Raw genomic sequence first — 21,940 nt, forward strand, 5'->3', positions numbered from 1 at the left:
TTTCTGGCTCTGTGTGACTGGCAGTCCCGTTTCCTCCTTTGCTTGGCTCTGTGTGACTGGCAGTCCTGTGTCCTCCTCTGTCTGACTCTGTGTGACAGGCAGTCCTGTGTCCTCCTCTGTCTGGCTCTGTGTGACTGGCTGTCCTGTCTTTTCCTCTGTCTGGCTCTGTGTGACTGGCTGACCTGTCTTTTCCTCTGTCTGGCTCTGTGTGACTGGCTGTTCTGTGCCCTCCTTTGTCTGGCTCTGTGTGACTGGCAGTCCTGTGTCCTTCCTCTTGCTCTGTGTGACTGGCTGTCCTGTGTCCTCCTCTGTCTGGCTCTGTGTGACTGGCTGTACTGTGTCCTCCTCTGTCTGGCTCTGTGTGACTGACAGTCCTGTGTCCTCCTCTGTCTGGCTCTGTGTGACTGGCAGTCCTGTGTCCTCCTCTGTCTGGCTCTGTGTGACTGGCTGTCCTGTCTTTTCCTCTGTCTGGCTCTGTGTGACTGGCTGTCCTGTGTCCTCCTCTGTCTGGCTCTGTGTGACTGGCTGTCCTGTGTCCTCCTCTGTCTGGCTCTGTGTGACTGGCTGTCCTGTCTTTTCCTCTGTCTGGCTCTGTGTGACTGGCTGTCCTGTGTCCTCCTCTGTCTGGCTCTGTGTGACTGGCTGTCCTGTGTCCTCCTCTGTCTGGCTCTGTGTGACTGGCTGTCCTGTGTCCTGCTCTGTCTGGCTCTGTGTGACTGGCTGTCCTGTCTTTTCCTCTGTCTGGCTCTGTGTGACTGGCTGTCCTGTGCCCTCCTTTGTCTGGCTCTGTGTGACTAGCAGTCCTGTGTCCTTCCTCTTGCTCTGTGTGACTGGCTGTCCTGTGCCCTCCTTTGTCTGTCTCTGTGTGAGTGGCAGTCCTGTGTCCTTCCTCTTGCTCTGTGTGATTGGCTGTCATGCCTTTTACTCTGTTTGGCTCTGTGTGACTGGTAGTTCAGTGTCCTCCTCTCTATGGCTCTCATACTTCCATCCTTAGCCCTTAAGACTCCTGCTTCTCCTCAGCAGTGCCTCTCCCCCCCCCCCCCCCCAATCACTGTCATAGAGTAGGTTGAAAGAACCCGAGCAAGGCAGAATATTGTGCATCCCCCTGGCCTATGATAATAGTGATATGTACGGCGCATGCATTGCTGATCACCAGGGACACATGCAAAATTTTCCCATGGGTTGGGGTTTAAAAACATAAAATAATACCTCCTGTCCCGGATGACAAATCACTCCTGTAGTGACTTAATCCATCATACTGTTACGATGTAAAAAAAAACACTATACAAACGCTCATATCACCTTTATACAAATAACTGCACCACACTATGACGACCATAAAAAAACACTTCTTCCAACCATAACTTGTCACTGCAGAATCTGCCAGACAAACATTGTTAGGGTATAAAGTAGAAAAAATCTCAGCTCACCTGGGACTTGCACAGCTACCTCCAGACATGAAGAAAAAATAGGAAAAAAGCCCAGCAAGTAGAAGCATAAAAAACGACTTTATTTTGGAAATCTTCCATTAAAAAACCTTCAGGTGGCAGACAAACATGGACATGAAAAAATACAAAAAACAGCACATGTAGAAAGGGTCCCAAGCAGTAGCTGACGCGTTTCCGATCTATCGATCCTTACTCATAGCTTGCTAGTACTTGTTACGCCTAGCGCTCCGGGTCCCCGCTCCTCCCCGGAGCGCTCACGGCGTCTTTCTCCCTGCAGCGCCCCGGTCAGTCCCGCTGACCGGGAGCGCTGCACTGTCATGGCCGTCGGGGATGCGATTCGCACAGCGGGACGCGCCCGCTCGCGAATCGCATCCCAGGTCACTTACCCGTCCCGGTCCCCTGCTGTCTTGTGCTGGCGCGCGCGGCTCCGCTCTCTAGGGCGCGCGCGCGCCAGCTCTCTGAGACTTAAAGGGCCAGTGCACCAATGATTGGTGCCTGGCCCAATTAGCTTAATTGGCTTCCATCTGCTCCCTGGCTATATCTGATCTCCTCCCTTGCCGGATCTTGTTGCCTTGTGCCAGTGAAAGCGTTTAGTGTGTCCAAAGCCTGTGTACCTGAACTTCTGCTATCCATCCTGACTACGAACCTTGCCGCCTGCCCCCGACCTTCTGCTACGTCTGACCTTGCCTCTGCCTAGTCCTTCTGTCCCACGCCTTCTCAGCAGTCAGCGAGGTTGAGCCGTTGCTAGTGGATACGACCTGGTTGCTACTGCCGCAGCAAGACCATCCCGCTTTGCGGCGGGCTCTGGTGAAAACCAGTAGCCTCTTAGAACCGGTCCACTAGCACGGTCCACGCCAATCCCTCGCTGACACAGCGGATCCACAACCCGTAAGCCGAATCGTGACAGTACTCAAATGAGGCATCCTTATATATGCAAGGATGTGTTCCTTAAACCCCACAGGAAAGGGAGGGACAGGTTCATATCACATGTGCAAGTGATTAAAACCAACGATGGATGGGACCCATGCAAAAAATAGAGACAAAAAACAAAAAAAAGTGTATAAACATGTACAAAAGTACTAATAGTGTAATATTAAATCTGTTTTACTTTTTAAACCATTTGGTTGGGAACTGTTTAAGAGGTAAATCCATACTGTTTCTCTGTTGTGGAGGGATCGAATGTGATCTCTTCCTCTTTTGCTTTGTTTGACTTTTTCAATACCCGAGAAACTGAAACCGTCTAGAAGATCTTTACGATCCATGCGATCTACTCGTGATTGGGCTTCCATTAGCATGCAACCAGGATAACCACACGCTGTCAAGCGTGTGCACAGCCGTGTTGGGTGTCCTGAGAGCTGACCATACCTACCTTGCACTCGCATAGATGCTCATTCAGGGAACCGATCCCCGCCACGATCGGACGCATCGGCGGCGGGAATAGGTCCTTGTGCATCTTTGGCAGCGAGTGAAAAATAGGCAGAATGGAAGCAGGCACAAATATGTAAACTATACATATGCTATTGAAAAGGTTAAGAAGCCTATAAGAGGTGGTGACACACAAAGAAAATTGTTCAACCGTGAAGCCTTCTGGCAGTTCACTTTGCACACCAGAATTCCGCACGGTTTGAACATACGGAAAGAATTAATGTTACATTATTAAGAATAACTTCTGTATGACGCACTTTAAGTTGCCACACTGTGTTCCAGTAGTTAATATGTTTGCAACATTGTTTAAATGATTTTTTCAAATTTAACATCTAATGTGGAAGTTTTCTAAAGTGTAATTGTGATGGAACATTAGAATCAGTACACATTGGGGGAGATTTATCAAAACCTGTCCAATGGAAAAGTTGCTGAGTTGCCCATAGCATCAGATCGCTACTTTCATTTTTAACAAGGCCTATGCAAAATTAAAGAAGCAATCTGATTGGTTGCTATAGGAAACTCAGATACTTTTCCTCTGCACATGTTTTGATAAATCTCCCCCATTATGCGTTTATTGCTGACTGTGCAGGATACATGTAATTTAACAGTTTAGAATTGCACATAAACCGAGCGGATGTAGACAATAAGAATCTTTTCATGCAATACTAAGTTTCAAATATAACCTGTCTTTGTAAGAAGTTTTAAGGTGTACGAAGGGTGTTTTATACAAGTCTTCTTTAAGTAAGTGCTCCTCCCTCTTGAACTTACTATTTAAGAGGTGAAGAGCACACAGGTGGTGTGGTGATCAAGAATGCGCATGCGTTCGAAACGCATCCATAGGAGAAGTTTGCTGACCAGGTGAAGGAGTATGGATTTACCTCTTAAATAGTACCCAACCAAATAGTTTAAACAGTAAAACAGATTTAATATTACACTATTAGTACTTTTGTACATGTTTATACACTTTTTTAGTTTTTTGTCTCTATTTTTTGCATGGGTCCCATCCATCGTTGGTTTTAATCACTTGCACATGTGATATGAACCTGTCCCTCCCTTTCCTGTGTGGTTTAGGGAACACATCCTTGCATATATAAGGATGCCTCATTTGAGTACCATATTTTTCGGACCATAAGGCGCACCGGGTTATAAGGTGCACTATCAATGATCGACTGCTAACTGGTTTATTTTCATATATAAGGCGCACCGGGTTATAAGGCGCATTAAATGAAACAAAACTCTGATACGGTAAGTCAAATTTTATTCAACTCTTTCACAATAACCATAAAATGGTCTTTAACAATAACTCTCAACATTGTTCAGTAAAATAAAATACAAAACAATACACTCACTTTTTCATTTTATTCTTCTCCCGCAAATCCATCAAATTCTTCATCTTCAGTGTCTGAGTTTAACAATTGGGCGATTTCGGCATCAAGCACGCCCGGTTTGCTCTCATCATTCCCATCATTATCTGAGTCAGTCTCGTTGCTGTTATCGGTACTTAGCTGTTCAGTGATAATTCCGGCCTTCCTGAAAGCTTGGATGACACTGGAGACTGATACCTTTGCCCAGGCATCCACGATCCACTGGCAGATAGTGGCGTAACTCGCCCGGCGTTGCCTCCCTGTGTTGGTGAATGTGTTCGCCTTCTGTCATCCAATGCTCCCACGCAGCTCGCAATTTAACTTTAAACGACCTGTTGACACCAATATGTAGTGGCTGGAGTTCTTTGGTTAATCCACCCAGAATGATGGCAAGCACCAAATTAGTTTTCTTCACTTGGGATTTGATATTATAGGTCAGATGGGCGCGCATGGAGTCATCGATCAATAGGGATGGAGATTTGTGGAAAAAGCCATCCGGTCTCTTGACGTAAACCTCTCTCAGCCACTCACTCATCTTCTCCTCGTCCATCCAGCCCTTCGGGTTAGCCTCGATGATGATGCCAACCGGAAACTTTTCGGTTTGATAGTTACCATGGGTGGTAGTTTCTGGCCATTAGCCTGGTAACCGAGAACTACAGTGAATGATGACTTCTCGTTTCCTGTAGTGCATATAGATACCGTACTGGTCCCTGTTTTCTCGACAGTACGGTTTACGGGGACATCAAAGATGAGGGGGACCTCGTCCATGTTGGTGATGTGTTCTGGCCGGATCTTCTTTTCATTGATCTTGTTCTTGCAGTAGGTACGGAAAATGGCCAGCTTTTCTTCGTAATCCTTTGGTAGTTGCTGTGAGATAATCATTCTTGTGTGGATCGTGAGATTACGCCTTTTCATAAAATGGAAGCACCAAGAGGGACCTCCCCGAAAGTCGTTGATCTTCAAACATTTCCAGCACATTTCCAAACTTTTTCCTATCCTAAGTGCTCCAAAAATGCCTCAATTAGTGCCCTGCATAGTATTAGTTAGTAGGTGAGCGTGCCCCTTGCCCCCCTAAAGATGCCTTTGATTGAGGATGAACCTGCGGAACTCACTAGAGCAAGCTCTTTGCTGAGGCCAAGAAGCCCTGGGTGTCAGCTTGTAGCAGATCTGCAGCAGGAAACCACTGCTATGAGCAGACACTCAGGGTTACACAAAATGCCAAAGATATGTAAGTAGGTAGTTTTGTAGCCAGGTATATAGGTAGTTCTGTATCCAGTAAGTAAGGTAGGTAGCCAGGTAGTTAGGTAGCCAGATATTTAGGTAGGTAGTTAGGTAGGTAGCCAGGTATGCAGTTAGCTAGCAAGTTATGTAGGTAGGTATGTAGGTAGGTAGGTAGTTAGGCAGCCAGGTAGGTAGCTAGGTAGGTAGTTAGGTAGCCCGGTAGTTAGAAAGCCAGGTAGGCAGGTAGGTAGATAAGTAGCCAGGTATGAAATAGGTAGCCAGGTATGTAGCTAGACAGCCAAGTATGTAGGTGGTTAAGTAGCTAGGTAATTTGGTCACTAGATATATAGATAGTTCGCCAAGTATGTAGGTAGGTAGGCAGGTAGTTAGGTAGCCAGGTATGTAAGTACGTAGCCAGGTAGGTAGGTAGGTAGCCAGATATGTAGGTAGGTAGAATCCCTCCCTCTAATGCCTCTCCAACCCCTAACACCCCCCCCCCCCTTTGCGCCAGACAGGAGACAAAAAAGGAAAAAAACTAGACTAAAACAGATACTTTCCTGTCTCATGCAGCGATCTACTCCACACCACTACCAGGCGTTTTTTTTCTACCTCCACAGTGCAGGCACCTGCACTGCGTGGAGACGGCGTTCATGTCCAGGGCCGCCATTAGGGGGGTGCATCCAGTACTCCAGAGAGGGGCCCGGGATCCCAGGAGGCCCAGGCCCCCGCTACACCCCCCCTGCAGCAGCCCCAGCACAGAATAAGAAGACCGCTGTTCAAACAGTGGTCTTCTGTTTCTGTGATGCTGCTTCTGTGCCTACAGTCAACGCTGCTGTCAGGGCCCAGATAAAAATTAAGATCAGTGTTGGGCTGTCTGCTGTGCTAATCAATCTTTTTCAGCTATCCATCACATTGTGTAGAGGAGCCGGAGGGAGGTCATTTGCCCAGACAGCCCCTGTGGCTTTTTAAGAGTACCGCAATGGCTGCCTGGGAGAAAAGCATCACTGGGGCCCGGGCGGCACAACAGAGAGGAAGAGAAGGAGACAAGTCCTCCCCCTCCCCCTCCTCTGCTGTGTGGAGCAGTCTGCAGCTTCTTTCCCCTAATGATGGCATCCCTTAGCCTACATGCTGATAGGGAGCTCCACTGAGGAAGTGCTGCCTGCCTCCCTGTCAGACTCCTCACCACTGGAACCTCATCCTCTTCCAGCTTTCACACCCAAAGAAACAGTGCAGGAGATCCTGGGGCTGCAGTGCAGGTCAGGGAAATGTAGAACAGTTCTCTCCCTCCTCACACTATCTGTATTCATTAACCTAAGGTGATTTTTTGACTGGCCAGCAGTTAGACAATACTGTAGGGGGTGGGAAGACCATGTGCCCAGGCCTCATGTCCAGGGCCGGATCATCATTGGCGCTCATGGAGTGCCTTCTCCGGGCCCCGGGCCCGCAGGGGGTCCCCGTCACATTTGGGACATCCCTATGTCCCGAAAAATCTTTTCAGGACACAAGGATGTCCCTGCGGTTACCTCTCTGCAGCGGCCCCCGCGTTAACTTTAAAAACGCGGTGGCCGTCTGGAGATGTGGGGGAACTGTACTGCCAACCTATTGTGGGGGAACTGTACTGCCAACTTAATGTGGGGGAACTACAACCTAATGCGGGGGAACTATACTGCCAACCTAATGCGGGGGAACTATACTGCACCTAATGTGGGGGAACTATACTGCACCTAATGTGGGGGAACTGTCGGGGGGGGGGGCATCATAATGAAGTGCTCCGTTTTCCAGGCAGCCTTAATCTGGCCCTGCTCATGTCACTTTATTAACCCCTTCCTCTCACTTTATCTTCTCCAGCAGGCTCTGTTCATACTGCTTTTTGATTCCTTGTCACAAGTATCTGTCAGCATCTGGCCAAGAACTGGAAACTGACATATGCTGTGGCGGAAAGCAATGGGTGCCATTTACTTCAGTTGCTTGGACAGAGTATGCTCCATTCTGGCTGTATATGCTATTTTACCACAACCAATCTGTGCCTTGTGCTGACCAGTTAAAATAGCATTTATGGCCATAACGGAATCACTAGGTGATGCTGTTCAGGCAATTGAATGCAACTGCACCCACTGCTCATCACCACAGTATACGTTGGTATCCTGTTCTTACCCATGATAAAGATTCAAATTGCAATATGAACCTCGTCTTAGCCACCTTCATCATTCTTTCATTTTTTGCTCCTCATTCTTGTAGACTTCTCTTCTCTTTCCCTTTCTTATTTCCACCTTCACTATTTACCTTCCTATTTGCCAGTCATTCCATTCCTTCATAGGCATGGTCTTGTAAGTACTAAAGATTATTGATGAGCGTCATAGGCCATATTTGAATTTGCGATATTTCACGAATATTTAGACAAATATTCATCCAATATTCGTGAATTTCGCATATTTGTTCACTTTTTTTCCATGCAAAATTCGAAATAAAATTATCAAAATGCGTCAACTAACTACTTTCCTATTGGTTGCTAGGGATGTTGCTAATCTCTGACAACTGTATTTGCATCCTTCTCATTGATCCACAAGCTAAAAGAAGGGAGGGATCAGTTTCCTCTGGAAGTGCAGATATTCGCATAATTTTTGCATAAAATTCTCATTCGCACATTCGCCTTCTTTGGACCTCAAGCTGGAAGCAGGGAGGGAGCGATATCGCAAAGTGCTGAAAAAAATTAGCTATTCGAATATTCACGCTCAACAGTACTAAAGATGTAGCTGTAAGATTAGGTTTCCACACAGGTTTTTTTCTGGCTTTTTTAGAAAACTGCCACTGCCAAAGCCAGAATAGTATTCAAAAGGAATGGGAAATATAAAGGAAGAACTTCAACTTCTCCTTCCTAATGGATCCATTTCTGAACTTGGCTCAAAACTGCAGTGGCAGTATTCCAAAAAATGCCTAAGGCTAAGTTTCCAATAGTTATTTGGGGGGGGGGGGGGGGGTGGGAAACGCCAAGAACGCTAAAGTTTCCACTTGTTTTATGGAGGAAAAACGCCAAGAAAAACGCCAGTTCTGCCGCATGGCGTTTTTTCGCACAAAAAACGCTGTGGTCAAATGTTAGCTGTAAATGAGAAATCGCTAGATTCTTTTTCCACTTTGCGTTTTTCAGTTTGGTGTTTTTTTCCTTTTGGCATTTTTTTCACTCTTTTTTGGCATTTTTCAGCTCCTTGGCGGTTTTGCAAAGTCGCAGCATGTTGAGCCTATGGCATTTTCCCCCCATAAATCGTGGCATTTTTCTTCCATAGAAGTCTAAAAATGACACGTGGGTTTTAACTTTGGCATTTTTGCAGGCGGTTTTTATTCTTTTTTGGACTTAAACGATCCAAAAAAGTGAAACTTCGTAGGGTACCATTAAGAAAATATATTAAAAAAAGATAGTAATGATGCAAAATATTGTATGTAACAAAATGTATCTTTATTATAATGAAATTTTAATTAATTTTTAAACAGGGATCAATTTATGTGGGCGCGCAGGGCAATAAAAATGTAGCCGACAATAATACAAATTAAGTGTATGTGTGTGTGTGTTTTTTTGTTACACACATGTTCCATGATGGGATTAGTAGTAACTGTACTAATTGACAGATCGCCCGTTGTGATCCTCCTGTATAATGTATAGATGCGGACGGCTGCTCTTCTATGGTCCCCTGCACTGCTATATATATATATATATATATATATATATATATATATATATATATATATATATATATATATACACACCTATTCATATTTCCCGCAGAGAGCTGTGACTGGCCAGATGGTTCCAGCCAATCACAACTCTCTGTGGGAAATACGAATAGGTGTATATATACGTCAGTGCTGGGGACCATGGAAGAGCGGCCGGTTGCATCTATACATTATACAGGAGGATCACAGTGGGTGTCAGGAGTCTATTAATGCAGGTACTACAGCTCCCAGCATGGAGCAGAGTGTGCTCCATGTTGGGAGCAGTAGTACCTGCAGTTAGGACAGATCACAGCGGATGTCACTCCCGACACACGCTGTGATCATCCTTCATCCCTGAGATGCGGAGCGGCTTTCTCCTGCGCTCGCATCTCTGCTCTGTACTCCGGCCAGCCACTCATTATTCATATTTCCCACTGAGAGCTGTGATTGGCATCCACCATCCGGCCAATCCCCACTCTGGGCGGAAAATATGAATGAGTGATGTGAATTTCTATTCACATCACTGGCCGGAGCACAGAGCAGAGATATGAGCGCTGTATAGAGTCTCTCCACATCTCTGCTATATTATGGACGATCACATCTGGTGTCAGGAGTTACACCCGGGGTGATCTGTCTATTAGTACAGGAACTACTACTTCCATCATGGAACAGTGTGTTCCATGCTGGGAGTAGTAGTACTTTCTAAAAAAATAGAAAAAAAAATAGAAAAAAAGTGAAAATCACACACACTGCATTTTTATTATTGTTGGCTACATTTTTTGTGCCCTGCCCACCCACATACATTTATCCCTTACATTAAAATTTATTAAAATTTCATTATAAAAAATATTAATTTCATTAAATGCATTTTTTTCCATCACTGTTGCATCCTTTTACCTCTTTTTTTGGTACCCGAAGGGTTGAAAAAAATTCCAAATGGACCAAAAATGCAATTTCCATGCAAATGCAAAAACGCCAGAAAAAAAGTCAAATACAAGAAATTGCACTGCCGTTTTTTCTGGCGTCTTTTTTCACACAAAAAAATGCAGGAAAAAAAAAACAAGTGGAAACTTAGCCATATGCTGGTCCACATTGCATCAACCACCTTAGGGTATGTTCACACCACACTATTGCTGTCACCCCTTGAGGACCCAGTCAATTTTTATTTCCACGTTTTCATTTTATCCTCCTCTCTTTCTAAAAGCCATAACTCTTATTTTTCCAACCACAGACCCATACTAGGGCTTGTTTTTTTGTTTGCGACCAATTGTACTTTGTAATGACACCTTTCATTTTACCATAAAATGTACAGAGCAGAAAAAAAAAAAAAATTTTTTGGGACAATTGAAAAAAAAACAAACACCATTTAGCAATTTGGGGGGTTTCGTTTTTATTGCAGTGCATTTTACGGTAAAACTAACATGTTCTATTTATTATCTGGGTCAATATGGTTAAACTGATACCATGTTTATACATTTGGGGGGGGGGGGGGGCAGAAGCTTCAGCTGTATGGGGCCCCAAAATTCCTGATGGCGGCCCTGTTCATGTCTCCTCTCAGTGTAGGCTGCAGATGCGGCTCACACTGAGAGGGAGCTTTCAGCTGTATGCGTGTGAGCCATACATATAGCTGAAAGCAGAGCTCGTCTGCCTCGGAATTGTCAAGACAAGTGTCTTGAATCCCCAATAGCAACAGGGGGCCCTTTCCCTGACCGGTCCCTTAGACCATGTCCGAATGGACCAGCCAATCAGTCTGTCCCTGAACACCTCTGGATAGCTGTTTAGGTATAAAAGCAAGTTGTACCTTTTCTGGCACTCATGGTGGCTGCCAAACCATTATAACATCTCATTTTTATTTCTCAGCCAAGTGTCAAGAAGGCTATTTAAGTGCCACAGTCTGGTAGGCCTCCTTGCTTGCCCTCACCTGCCAGTAACTCCTTGACTGACAAAAAGTGGCTGGGAGGTGAGGGCCAGTAAAGAGATGCGCCAGGCTACTAAACTTGAGTAGCTCAGCTCTACCTCTTTGAGTGATTTTATAAGTTTGACAAACTCTTTCAGCTTCAGGAAAGGTACAGTTTGCTATTATACCCTAAAAGCTTATCCTACAGTGTCTGCAGCTCATATCAGCAAATTGAACTGACAGATTCCCCTTTATGGTCTATGCACACGTACAGTATTCTGCACAGATTTGACCCACAGATTTGATGCTGCAGATTTCAATGTAAACTGAATAACTGAACACATGTACAGTATTTATAAGTACCAGTCCTCTAAAGTACTGCAGATGTAAGGTGGAAGTAAAGCGGAGAATGAATAGTAGAACAGATAGTATAGATGAATGTAAAGTTTATTAATTATTACAATTAATGTATGTCGTCACCTTTAGCAGGGCACTTGCGTGAGGTGAATGGCAGTACTAGTTAATAAAAATAGAATATAAAAATAGAATATAGAATGGTATTATAATGTATTAAAAATATTAATAAAATATTAATAAAATATCAATATATCAGAAGTAAAAAGTAAAAGGTTCTCTATTTCACTCGCTTATTGCACTTCGTCCATTCGGTGTATATATAGCATTGGATCCATAGATGGTACAGTTCATATTATTTTATACTTTTGTACACTTCCTATGTAGTTTATAGATACAGTTCATAGGTATAGTTTGTTGGTGGTATAGTGCCAATGATGATAATAATAGATGCTGAGGTGTCTTAAAAGCATAATGATGGTAGTGGTAAATGCTGGGATGTCTTGGAAGCGTGCTGTCAATGTAACGCTTATAATGAAAAACGGTGCACAGCACCACTCACCCTCCGCAGGATATACTTCTGCTTAGGCTGGCACAGCTGGTACGGCTGTCACGACTGCATCCTGTGCTGGGGACGGCTGCGTCCTGTGTGAGCCCGTCTGTGTGATGGGTGAGTGGTTCTCCGGCGGTTCGTGGGTCCCAGGCTGGCACGGCAGGCGTCCGGCCTATAGAAATGATGTCCGGGACTCACGCAGGTAAGCCGGGGCTGTGAGGATGGATCAGAGAGAGCGTTCCACGTGTGTGAACGCGGCACTATGTGCGCGCGGGCTGCAGTGGTCTCCAAATAAAGGGCATCCAGCAGTTTCAAATGGTGGATCTCAATAGTCTTTATGGTTGATGTGCAATAGCGTATATATTTGTGGCAAGCTAGACGCGTTTCAATGTCACGGACATTTTCTTCAGTAGCTGTACAGTAGAGACTACAGCCCTTTATATACTAAGGAGGCTGGACTAAAGCCCATTGGCTGCAAAGCCTTTGGGTCTTGTACCCAAGGAACTCTGGGTATGTCACATGACTCATGTGAGTGCTTCACATGACTATACACATTTGTATAAACTTTATACATATTGACAATGCATACACAAAAATAAAAGAAGTAATCTAATTGGTTACTATGGATAACTGCACCGCTCTTCCTCTACACAGGTTTTGATAAATACATACAGTGTGTTATAGTGCATATGTCACATGTTTTCTGTAAATAAGACCGGCGGCACAGCCAAAGTGTATATATACATGGCATACCTTCACAGAAGCTGTTCTTGACTTTTTTTTTTGTAAAAAACAAAACAAAAAACACCAACTTTTATGGGGGATAATAATGTCAAGGAGACCTTTCCGGAGGACCACTGTGTCCCTGGGGCGCAGCACCTCTCCCCTGTGACATTATTCCTGCTTTCTGCAGAGCATTCCCATTAGGTCTGACAGACATTTTTTATATTATGAGAAGTGCCTTCTTTTTACTTGAGCCTCTGCCCTCCAAAATTTCTGTGCAAAATCCCTGTTTTTCCCCCCTTTATAGAAGCATAAATTATCCATCACAGTCATTCCCAGATAGTAAATCTTTCCCTTCTGTTTCAGAAATATCTTTTGGTGACTGCTTTGCTTGGCGTTGGGATCTTTGTGGGCGTTTGTAATGCTGCCTGCTTTTTCATTGCACCCAATCCTGATGGTAAGTTTGGGGCCACAAAGTAAGAAAACAACAGGAACATATGGTTGTATACCACGAATCAATAATTGCTGAATTATTTTCTAAATAATGTATCTCTTGGTTTGACATATTCCGGAAGTGGACAAACTATGCAAGTATGCATTTATATTATGATCTAGTAATGTAGGTAAAACTGACTAACCAAGTGTTTTATGGGTGCTCTGGTCTATTGGCCTTACCTAGTATACTGCCATAAATTACTATACCAAGAATAAACAATAAATCTAGTATACAAACATTCTGTTTGGTGAATTGTAAAACTTAGGACATTTGTAAGAAAATGTTAAATTGTATTTTAAAGCCCATCATGTCAAATGTAACACCTTTGCCTTCTGTCAATGCACTTTGTACTTAATAAATCCATTGATTTTCCAGGATGCGTTTATGAAGGAAATACCCATGCATCTGGCACATCTTGGAGAACCGATGAATGTTATGATTGTACCTGTAATGACAATGGATCCATCAGATGCTGCCAAGTGTAAGGCGTTTCAGTTCACATAGTGTTAACATAATAGTCTCTGTTCACAGTAGAAAATAATAAATGTATCCATGGACTACTAAATGTATCCATGGAATAATAAATGTTTCCATGAACTACTATGGTTAGCCATAGCACTTTTTTTTTTTTTAACAGCAACTTAAGGGTGTATCTACATGTACAGTATCCTGCACATAATTGATGCTTCAGATTTGAATGTAAACTAAATTAGTAAACAGAGCTTCAAATCTGCAGCTTCAAATCTGCACATCAATTATGCTCCAGATACTGTACATGTGAATAAAGCCTTTTGGGTTGTTGCAGGTTTTTTTTTATGTAAGGTATGTGCCTCTGATGCCAAGTATAAGTGTATGTTGTAATTGGACCTCTATTACCTGTCTGTGCTGGATTGTGCCTTTTTATGTATTTTTATGCCCGTAGAGGTTCTGCATTGTTCTGCACTAGGAATTACTGTCGTCTTGAGCCTTTCCTATCTTCCTGTGCGGCTCGAGACAACAACTTACAAGTCAGCTGATTGCAGGGGACTTGGCTGACTCTCCTCTTCCCTGACAAGCCAGTCCATCTGTACTTCCCTCCGTGTCTGCGTTGAATGCGCCCTCCGCTGTCACGTGACGTCAGCACCGTCTGAAGATAGTGAGGGCTTGTTCAAAGCTGGCATGGCGGGACATAGAGATGGGCAGCACACTTCAACTAGGGGCTAACTTGTCAGGGAAGACAAGAAGCAGACAAGCCTTTTGTGATGAGCTGACCTGAGAGGTCTTGGGCACCACTGGAAGCCGGGAAACGCTCATTTCAGTCATTCCAAATGCAGAACAATGCAGGGAACCTGAACCTATGGGGGAATGAAAATGCAAAAAAGATCACAATCCCCCACAGACAGGTAATACAAGTACATTTACAACATACATAACTTGGTATCAGGGGCACATAGCCTAAAAGTACAAACAAACTAAAATGCCCCTTTAACAATGCTAGTTTACTATTGCACAGTGGAAAGTGCAGTATGTACTTTTGCTGGCAGTAGCCTTCCAGATAGACACAAGATTGTGAAAAGAAAGAGGGTACTAATAGCTGATAAAATGAGACACATCAAATAATTCTATAGACATTCCTAACAGTATTCATTTCTCACAGTATCTTTGTTATTTTTGTTTTTTGGGTGACCATAATTTACATTCCATGGTGGCCATACATGCAGACATTTTTATTGTAGTGGTTTCTGCATTCAGATATCTCAAAGATATTAAAGGGGACATCCAACATAAGGTGACTTTATTACCATATAACACTCACTAGTGTATAACATGCACCCTCATTTTAACAAGGAAATTTGAGTAAAAAAATAAATAAAATACACTAAGGGTGCGTTCCCACAGGGCGTATACGCAGCGTATTTGACGCTGCGCAAATTTTACGGCAGCAGCGGGAAATACGCTGCGTATCCCTTGCTCACTATACACACAGGGCTTTCCGGCGGCAGCCCTATGTGTGTAGTGAGTTTTGGAGGCGGAGCCGTGTGCCGGCGTGTCTGTGACGCGCGGCTCCGCCTCCAAAACTCACTGCACACATAGGGCTGCCGCCGGAAAACCCATAAATTTTGCGCAGCGTCAAATACGCTGCGTATACGCTCTGTGGGAATGCACCCTTAAAATAAATTACTTGAAAGCTTTGAACTGGTTAACGAACATGGACTGTGGGGGAGATCAAAACCTGTCCAGAGGAAAAGTTGCCCAGTTGCCCATAGCAACCAATCAGATCGCTTCTCTCACTTTGCAGAGGCCCTGTTAAAAATGAAAGAAGCGATCTGATTGGTTTCTATGGGAAACTGGGCAACTTTTCCTCTGGACAGGTTTTGATAAATCTCCCCCTTTGGCCCACGCCATACCGGCCGGTCCTCAACTGATTCTTGTAGCTGAGGGCTGGCGTTAAATAGCCAACATTCGGCTATCGCCGCGGCTGGCTATTAACCCTTTAGACCGCCACTGTCAAAGTTGAAAGCAGCATCTAAAGGGGTACACCTTTAATGTTAAGTGCCTGGAAAACCCCTTCAGATGCTGGCAAAGCGAACGGTGGAGCATTTAAAAGTTTGACACTTCCTACTTACACCTCTTTAATGCAGGATAAATAAAATGATTCTATCTGAGTACCAATATTGTAAGTTAAAAGGTAAGGTGCACATATAAATATGCAATTTAATTCTTTTAAGAGTTTTTAATTATAAATATTTTTTCATTTAGGGGGGGCAGACCTGGCAACTACAACACAGAAAAGTGCATAGCCCTTTTTAACGAGGAGACCTGCCAGTACACAGTGGTTAGAAAAAATAATCATAAGAAGACATGTGCCCATGACATGGTGGGCTAAATTCATTTCTCAATACAAGGGATCCAAATCCACATAAATACTGCATTTACTGTTGTATAATTACAGCAGTTACAATATTTCTTGCCGTATACTTTTTCCCCCAGTAATGTATGTATTCCTGCTTAATAAACTAAACAATCTTTGCATATGGTGAAAATTTGTCCCACTTATGGTTTTTATTTGCAGATGCAATAACTTTGTTTGCAAAACATCTAAGAATATGCTTTCTTTTCTAGAAGTACTGAGCACAAGTAGAGTGTCTACAGACCACAAAAAAAACTTATATGGCCGCACTTACAAAATCGTAATCCAATGAAAATAAAAGTTTTGCCTATAGTAATCAATTGGACTTTCAGGGCTTCTCCAGATAAAAAAAAAAACTGGTCTGTCATTCATTGGTAAAGGATTGAACCCTAACCCGCGTTGAGTCGTTGTAGATGTATGTTTTAATACAACAATTAAAGTGTTACTTTTCAACGGGCTCTGAATTTGACCTGGCTGTGTGGAAGTGGTGCAGCTTGCTGGCTAATTCAGACCACGGAGGTCTAATGAAAAGGCTAACTGGGATTTGTGGGACTAGACGCAAATCCTCCACTCTGTAAAGTGTAAAAGTTATATCTAAGAAGAGTGGTGAGGTAAAGGTGATGGTGCTCAGACTCCAATAATTTTTTTTTATTTCTTGTGTTTTCTTGTCTTTTTTATGTTTGGTTGTATAATAATTATGGAAGCCAGTGGTTAAGTTTCATTTAGCTATTTATAGGTTGTATCCATAATAAAATAGTTGAACCCAATCTGCTACACATTATCAACTCATGTATCCCTTTTTTATACCTCTGTTATACAATCATTTCACCAAGATGCCTTTATCTGGTCCTGAACCTGTATATAGTCCTGATGCTGAATTTAAGCTTAAAGAGAAAATGTCATCAGTGACACCTGCACTAATCTGTAGGTACAGGCTTGTAGTGTGACTGACACAGATTATAACTATACTTACCTAACCCCCGATCCGTGGACCCGTTCGTCTGTTACCGTTTTTTAATCAGGCTGCAGTCTTGGTGCAGGGCAGCTTGAACATGCACTGTCTCCATAGATAGCAGTGCGAAAGCTGGATTCAAAATTTCTATGTCAGATATTTCCACAGTGAAAATTCCACCATGTGCATGGTGCAGCAGAATTCAATTAAAATAATGGGACTCTGCTGCAACAGATTTTCCGAGTGGCTACCAGCAGTAATTGTGACTGAGGCCTAAAGAGGTCATGTATTATGCTCCAGAAGGAGCTTAAATCCTGCGCCGGCATGCTGGTGTTGGCCATTGACCCTTAGGCCGCGTTCACTCAGCGGAAAATCTGCCTATCTGCATGAATGATGCAACTGCATTGGTTGAGAAACAAAGGTAAGGTCCCGCCACTCCGCTCTCAGGAACAGTATGCTTTTATTATTTATAAAATCACAGGTACAGGTTAGACAGGTAACTAGTTTTGGCCTGTGTCTCAGGCCTTACTCATACACCTGCATTGGTTCGGTGCAGAATTCTGCAGTTTTTAAACACATGCGGAATCGGTGCAGAATTTGTGCCGAATTTCCGCACGGATTCCGCATGTCAGTTACTCCGCAGCCATACGGGACTACTACTACTACCATCATGGAACAAACTCTTTTCCATGATAGGAGTAGTAGTTCCCCGACTTCGGGAGTCTGCGGGCGCCTGGGAAGAGTACAGCAGCGCTTGTACTAAAACTCCCATCATGGAACAGAGTCTGTTCCATATTGGGGTTAGTACTACAGGGACTGAGGGATTGATCGCATTGGGTTTCACTTTTTAGACCCGCTTGGATCATAAGTTATCAATCAGGCCATACCGCTCCGCTACCCAGCGATTTATATTTCCCATTCATAGTTAGTACGGTCGAAAAAAGACATATGTCCATCAAGTTCAACCAGGGAATTAAGGGGTAGGGGTGTGGCGCGATATTGGGGAAGGGATGAGATTTTATATTTCTTCATAAGCATTAATGTTATTTTGTTCCAGGAATGTATCTAATCCTGTTTTAAAGCTGTTAATTGTTCCTGCTGTGACCAGTTCCTGAGGTAGACCGTTCCATAAATTCACAGTCCTCACGGTAAAGAAGGCGTGTCGCCCCTTGAGACTAAACTTTTTCTTCTCCAGACGGAGGGAGTGCCCCCTCGTCCTTTGGGGGGGTTTAACCTGGAACAGTTTTTCTCCATATTTTTTGTATGGGCCATTAATATACTTATATACGTTTATCATATCCCCCCTTAAACGTCTCTTCTCAAGACTAAACAATTGTAACTCCTTTAATCGCTCCTCATAGCTAAGATGTTCCATGCCCCATATTAGTTTAGTCGCGCGTCTCTGCACCCTTTCCAACTCCGCAGTGTCCCTTTTATGGACAGGTGCCCAAAACTGAACAGCATATTCCAGGTAAGGCCGTACCAATGATTTATAAAGGGGGAGTATTATGTCCCTGTCCCTTGAGTCCATGCCTCTTTTGATACATGACAATATCCTGCCGGCTTTGGAAGCAGCAGCCTGACATTGCATGCTATTCTGTAGTCTGTGATCTACAAGTACACCCAGATCCTTCTCTACCAGTGACTCTGCCAGTTTAATCCCCCCTAAGACATACGATGCATGCAGGTTATTAGTACCCAGATGCATAACTTTACATTTATCCACATTGAACCTCATTTGCCAAGTGGATGCCCAGACACTAAGTCTATCCAAGTCATCTTGTAACTTATGCACATCCTCTATAGACTGTACCGTGCTACAAAGCTTGGTGTCATCTGCAAAGATAGAAACAGAGCTGTTAATACCATCCTCTTTATCATTGATAAATAAATTAAACAACAGCGGTCCCAGTACTGAACCTTGGGGTACACCACTAATAACCGGGGACCAATCAGAGTACGAATCATTGACCACCACTCTCTGGGTACGATCCATGAGCCAGTGTTCAATCCAGGTACAAACTAAAATTTCCAAACCCAAAGACCTTAACTTACCTGTCAGACGTCTATGAGGGACAGTATCAAACGCTTTAGCAAAATCCAGAAACACTATATCCACAGCCATTCCTCTGTCAAGGCTTCTACTCACCTCTTTATAAAAGCAAATTAGATTGGTTTGACAACTTCTATCCTTAGTAAACCCATGCTGGTTATCACTTATAATACAATTATCCCCTATGTATTCCTGTATGTAATCCCTTATAAGTCCTTCAAACAATTTACCCACAATGCACGTTAAACTTACCGCTCTATAGTTTCCTGGGGAAGACCTAGAGCCCTTTTTGAAGATTGGCACCACATTTGCCTTGCGCCAGTCCCTTGGCACAATACCAGACACCAGAGAATCTCTAAATATCATGAACAGGGGTACCGATATTACTGAACTTACCTCTCTAAGAACTCTTGGGTGTAGTCCATCCGTTCCTGGGGATTTGCTTACATTTATATCACTTAACTTACCTTGTACCATCTCTACATTAAGCCAGTTCAGTACATTACATGATGTGTTACCAGCACTGACCTGGCCAATGTCAGCTCCTTTTTCCATAGTGTATACAGAACTAAAGAACCCATTCAGTAGCTCCGCCTTCTCTTGATCGCCTGTGACAACCTCCCCATTATCATTATTAAGGGGTCCTACATGCTCTGTCCTTGGTTTTTTTGCATTTATATATCTAAAAAAATATTTAGGATTAGTTTTGCTTTCTTTGGCCACCTGTCTCTCATTTTGAATTTTTGCTGTTTTTATTACATTTTTTTTACAGATTTTATTAAGCTCCTTGTACTGTTTAAATGTTATAGCTGACCCATCAGATTTGTATTTTTTGAAGGCTATTTTTTTGTTGTTTATTGCTCTTTTAACATCATGTGTCAGCCATGTAGGATTTAGTTTTAATCGTTTATATTTGTTCCCCTTTGGTATATATTTAGCTGTATAGTTATTTAGAGTTGATTTAAAGATGTCCCATTTACCTTCTGTATCAGTATTTGACAACACCTCCCCCCAGTCTATGTCCTGTAGTGCAGCCCTCAGCCCAGGGAAATTTGCCTTTTTAAAGTTATATGTTTTTGCCTTCCCCGCCTGTCTTTGTTTTCTACATTTTAAGTCAAAAGTAACTATATTGTGGTCGCTATTACCAAGGTTTTCCCGCACAATTACATTACCAACCAGCTCTGCGTTGTTGGAAATGATCAGATCCAACAAGGCATCACTTCTTGTTGGGTCCTCCACAAACTGGCCCATAAAATTATCCTGCAATAAATTTAGGAATTGTCGCCCCTTTGTAGTTTTAGCCAACCCCGGACCCCAATCTATATCTGGATAGTTAAAATCTCCCATTATTACCACTGTACCTGCCCGGGCGGCCCTCTCTATTTGTTTATGAAGCCGAACTTCTATCTCTTCAGTGATATTAGGGGGTCTGTAGATTACACCAAATACTATTTTTTCAGTATTTCCCTCCTTTTATAATTCTACCCACAATGATTCCACATCCTCAGAATCATCACACACTATGGCATCGTTCACACTGACTTTCATACCACTTCTTACATACAGACAGACTCCACCACCTTTTCTGTTCATTCTATCCTTGCGAAACAATGTAAACCCCTGCAGATTAACCGCCCAGTCATGCGAGGAGTCCAGCCATGTCTCAGTGACCCCAACTATATCAATATGTTCCTCCAGTATCAAGGCCTCAAGCTCCCCCATTTTATTTGCTAGGCTTCTGGCATTTGTGAACATACACTTTACATTTCCATCCTTTATGTTATTGGGGTTAATGGGATTCAAGGGTGTAAGTTTTATTTTCCTATGAAGCTTATTCCTATTAACTATTCTAACCCCTCCCTCCACTCCACCCCCAGGTACATTTATAATTCCCACCTCTCTATCTACACTATCTTCCCCCTCTTTGCTGTAGGTTCCCTCCCCCCAAGTCCCTAGTTTAAACACTCCTCCACCCTTCTAGCCATCTTCTCCCCAAGCAAAGCTGCACCCTCCCCATTGAGGTGCAGCCCGTCCCTACGGTAGAGCCGGTAACCGACAGCGAAGTCAGCCCAGTTCTCCATGAACCCAAACCCTTCCTTCCTACACCAGCTTCTGAGCCACTTGTTTACCTCCCTGATCTCCCGCTGCCTCTCTGGTGCGGCTCGTGGTACTGGTAGTATTTCAGAAAATATTACCTTGGAGGTCCTTGCCTTAAGCTTGCGGCCTAAGTCCCTGAAATCATTTTTAAGGACACTCCACCTACCTCTTATTTTGTCATTGGTGCCAATATGTACCATGACTGCTGGGTCCTCTCCAGCCCCGCCCAACAACCTGTCAACCCGATCCGCAAAGTGCCGGACTCGTGCGCCAGGCAGACAACACACTGTTCGGCAATCCCGGTCTTTGTGACAGATTGCCCTCTCTGTCCCCCTAATAATTGAGTCCCCCACCACTAGTACCTGTCTGGCCTGCCCTGTACTCCTCCCTCCCTCCTTACTGGAGCAGACACCCCCCTGGCGGTCAGAGGCGGTATCCTGCTGCAGTTCTGCTAGCTCTGTAATGGCATCCCCCTCATCTGCCAAGCGGGCAAACTTGTTGGGGTGTGCCAGTTCAGGACTAGCCTCCCTGACACTTTTTCCCCTACCCCTCTTTCTAACTGTAACCCAGCTAACTGCCTGACTGTCCTGCAACTCCGTCCCACTGTCCTCCCCCACCTCTATTCCCGAGAGTGCCTGCTCAGTGAGCAGGAGACTCCTCTCCATGTTGTTAATGCTTCTCATTGTTGCCAGTCGCCCCTCTAGATGCAGGATCTGGGCTTCCAAACGGACAACTAGCACACATCTCGCACAACAATATGCA

The 21,940-nt window shown here is 43.8% G+C and overlaps 1 protein-coding gene across 1 annotated transcript in view; it reads left to right on the top strand.

Moving 5' to 3' along the window:
• LOC130282309 (beta-microseminoprotein-like) overlaps positions 1-16,244 on the top strand; it is a 45,214-nt gene extending 28,970 nt beyond the window's left edge. Inside the window, exons 2-4 of the mRNA XM_056530412.1 lie at positions 13,057-13,147; positions 13,562-13,667; positions 15,926-16,244. Of these exons, the coding sequence (XP_056386387.1) occupies positions 13,057-13,147; positions 13,562-13,667; positions 15,926-16,052 (324 nt within the window). The 3' untranslated portion in view covers positions 16,053-16,244. The remainder of the gene's footprint in view (positions 1-13,056; positions 13,148-13,561; positions 13,668-15,925) is intronic.
• The last annotated feature ends 5,696 nt before the right edge of the window (positions 16,245-21,940 follow it).

Source organism: Hyla sarda, chromosome 7, assembly GCF_029499605.1.
Source record: "Hyla sarda isolate aHylSar1 chromosome 7, aHylSar1.hap1, whole genome shotgun sequence".
Classification (NCBI taxonomy): domain Eukaryota; kingdom Metazoa; phylum Chordata; class Amphibia; order Anura; family Hylidae; genus Hyla; species Hyla sarda.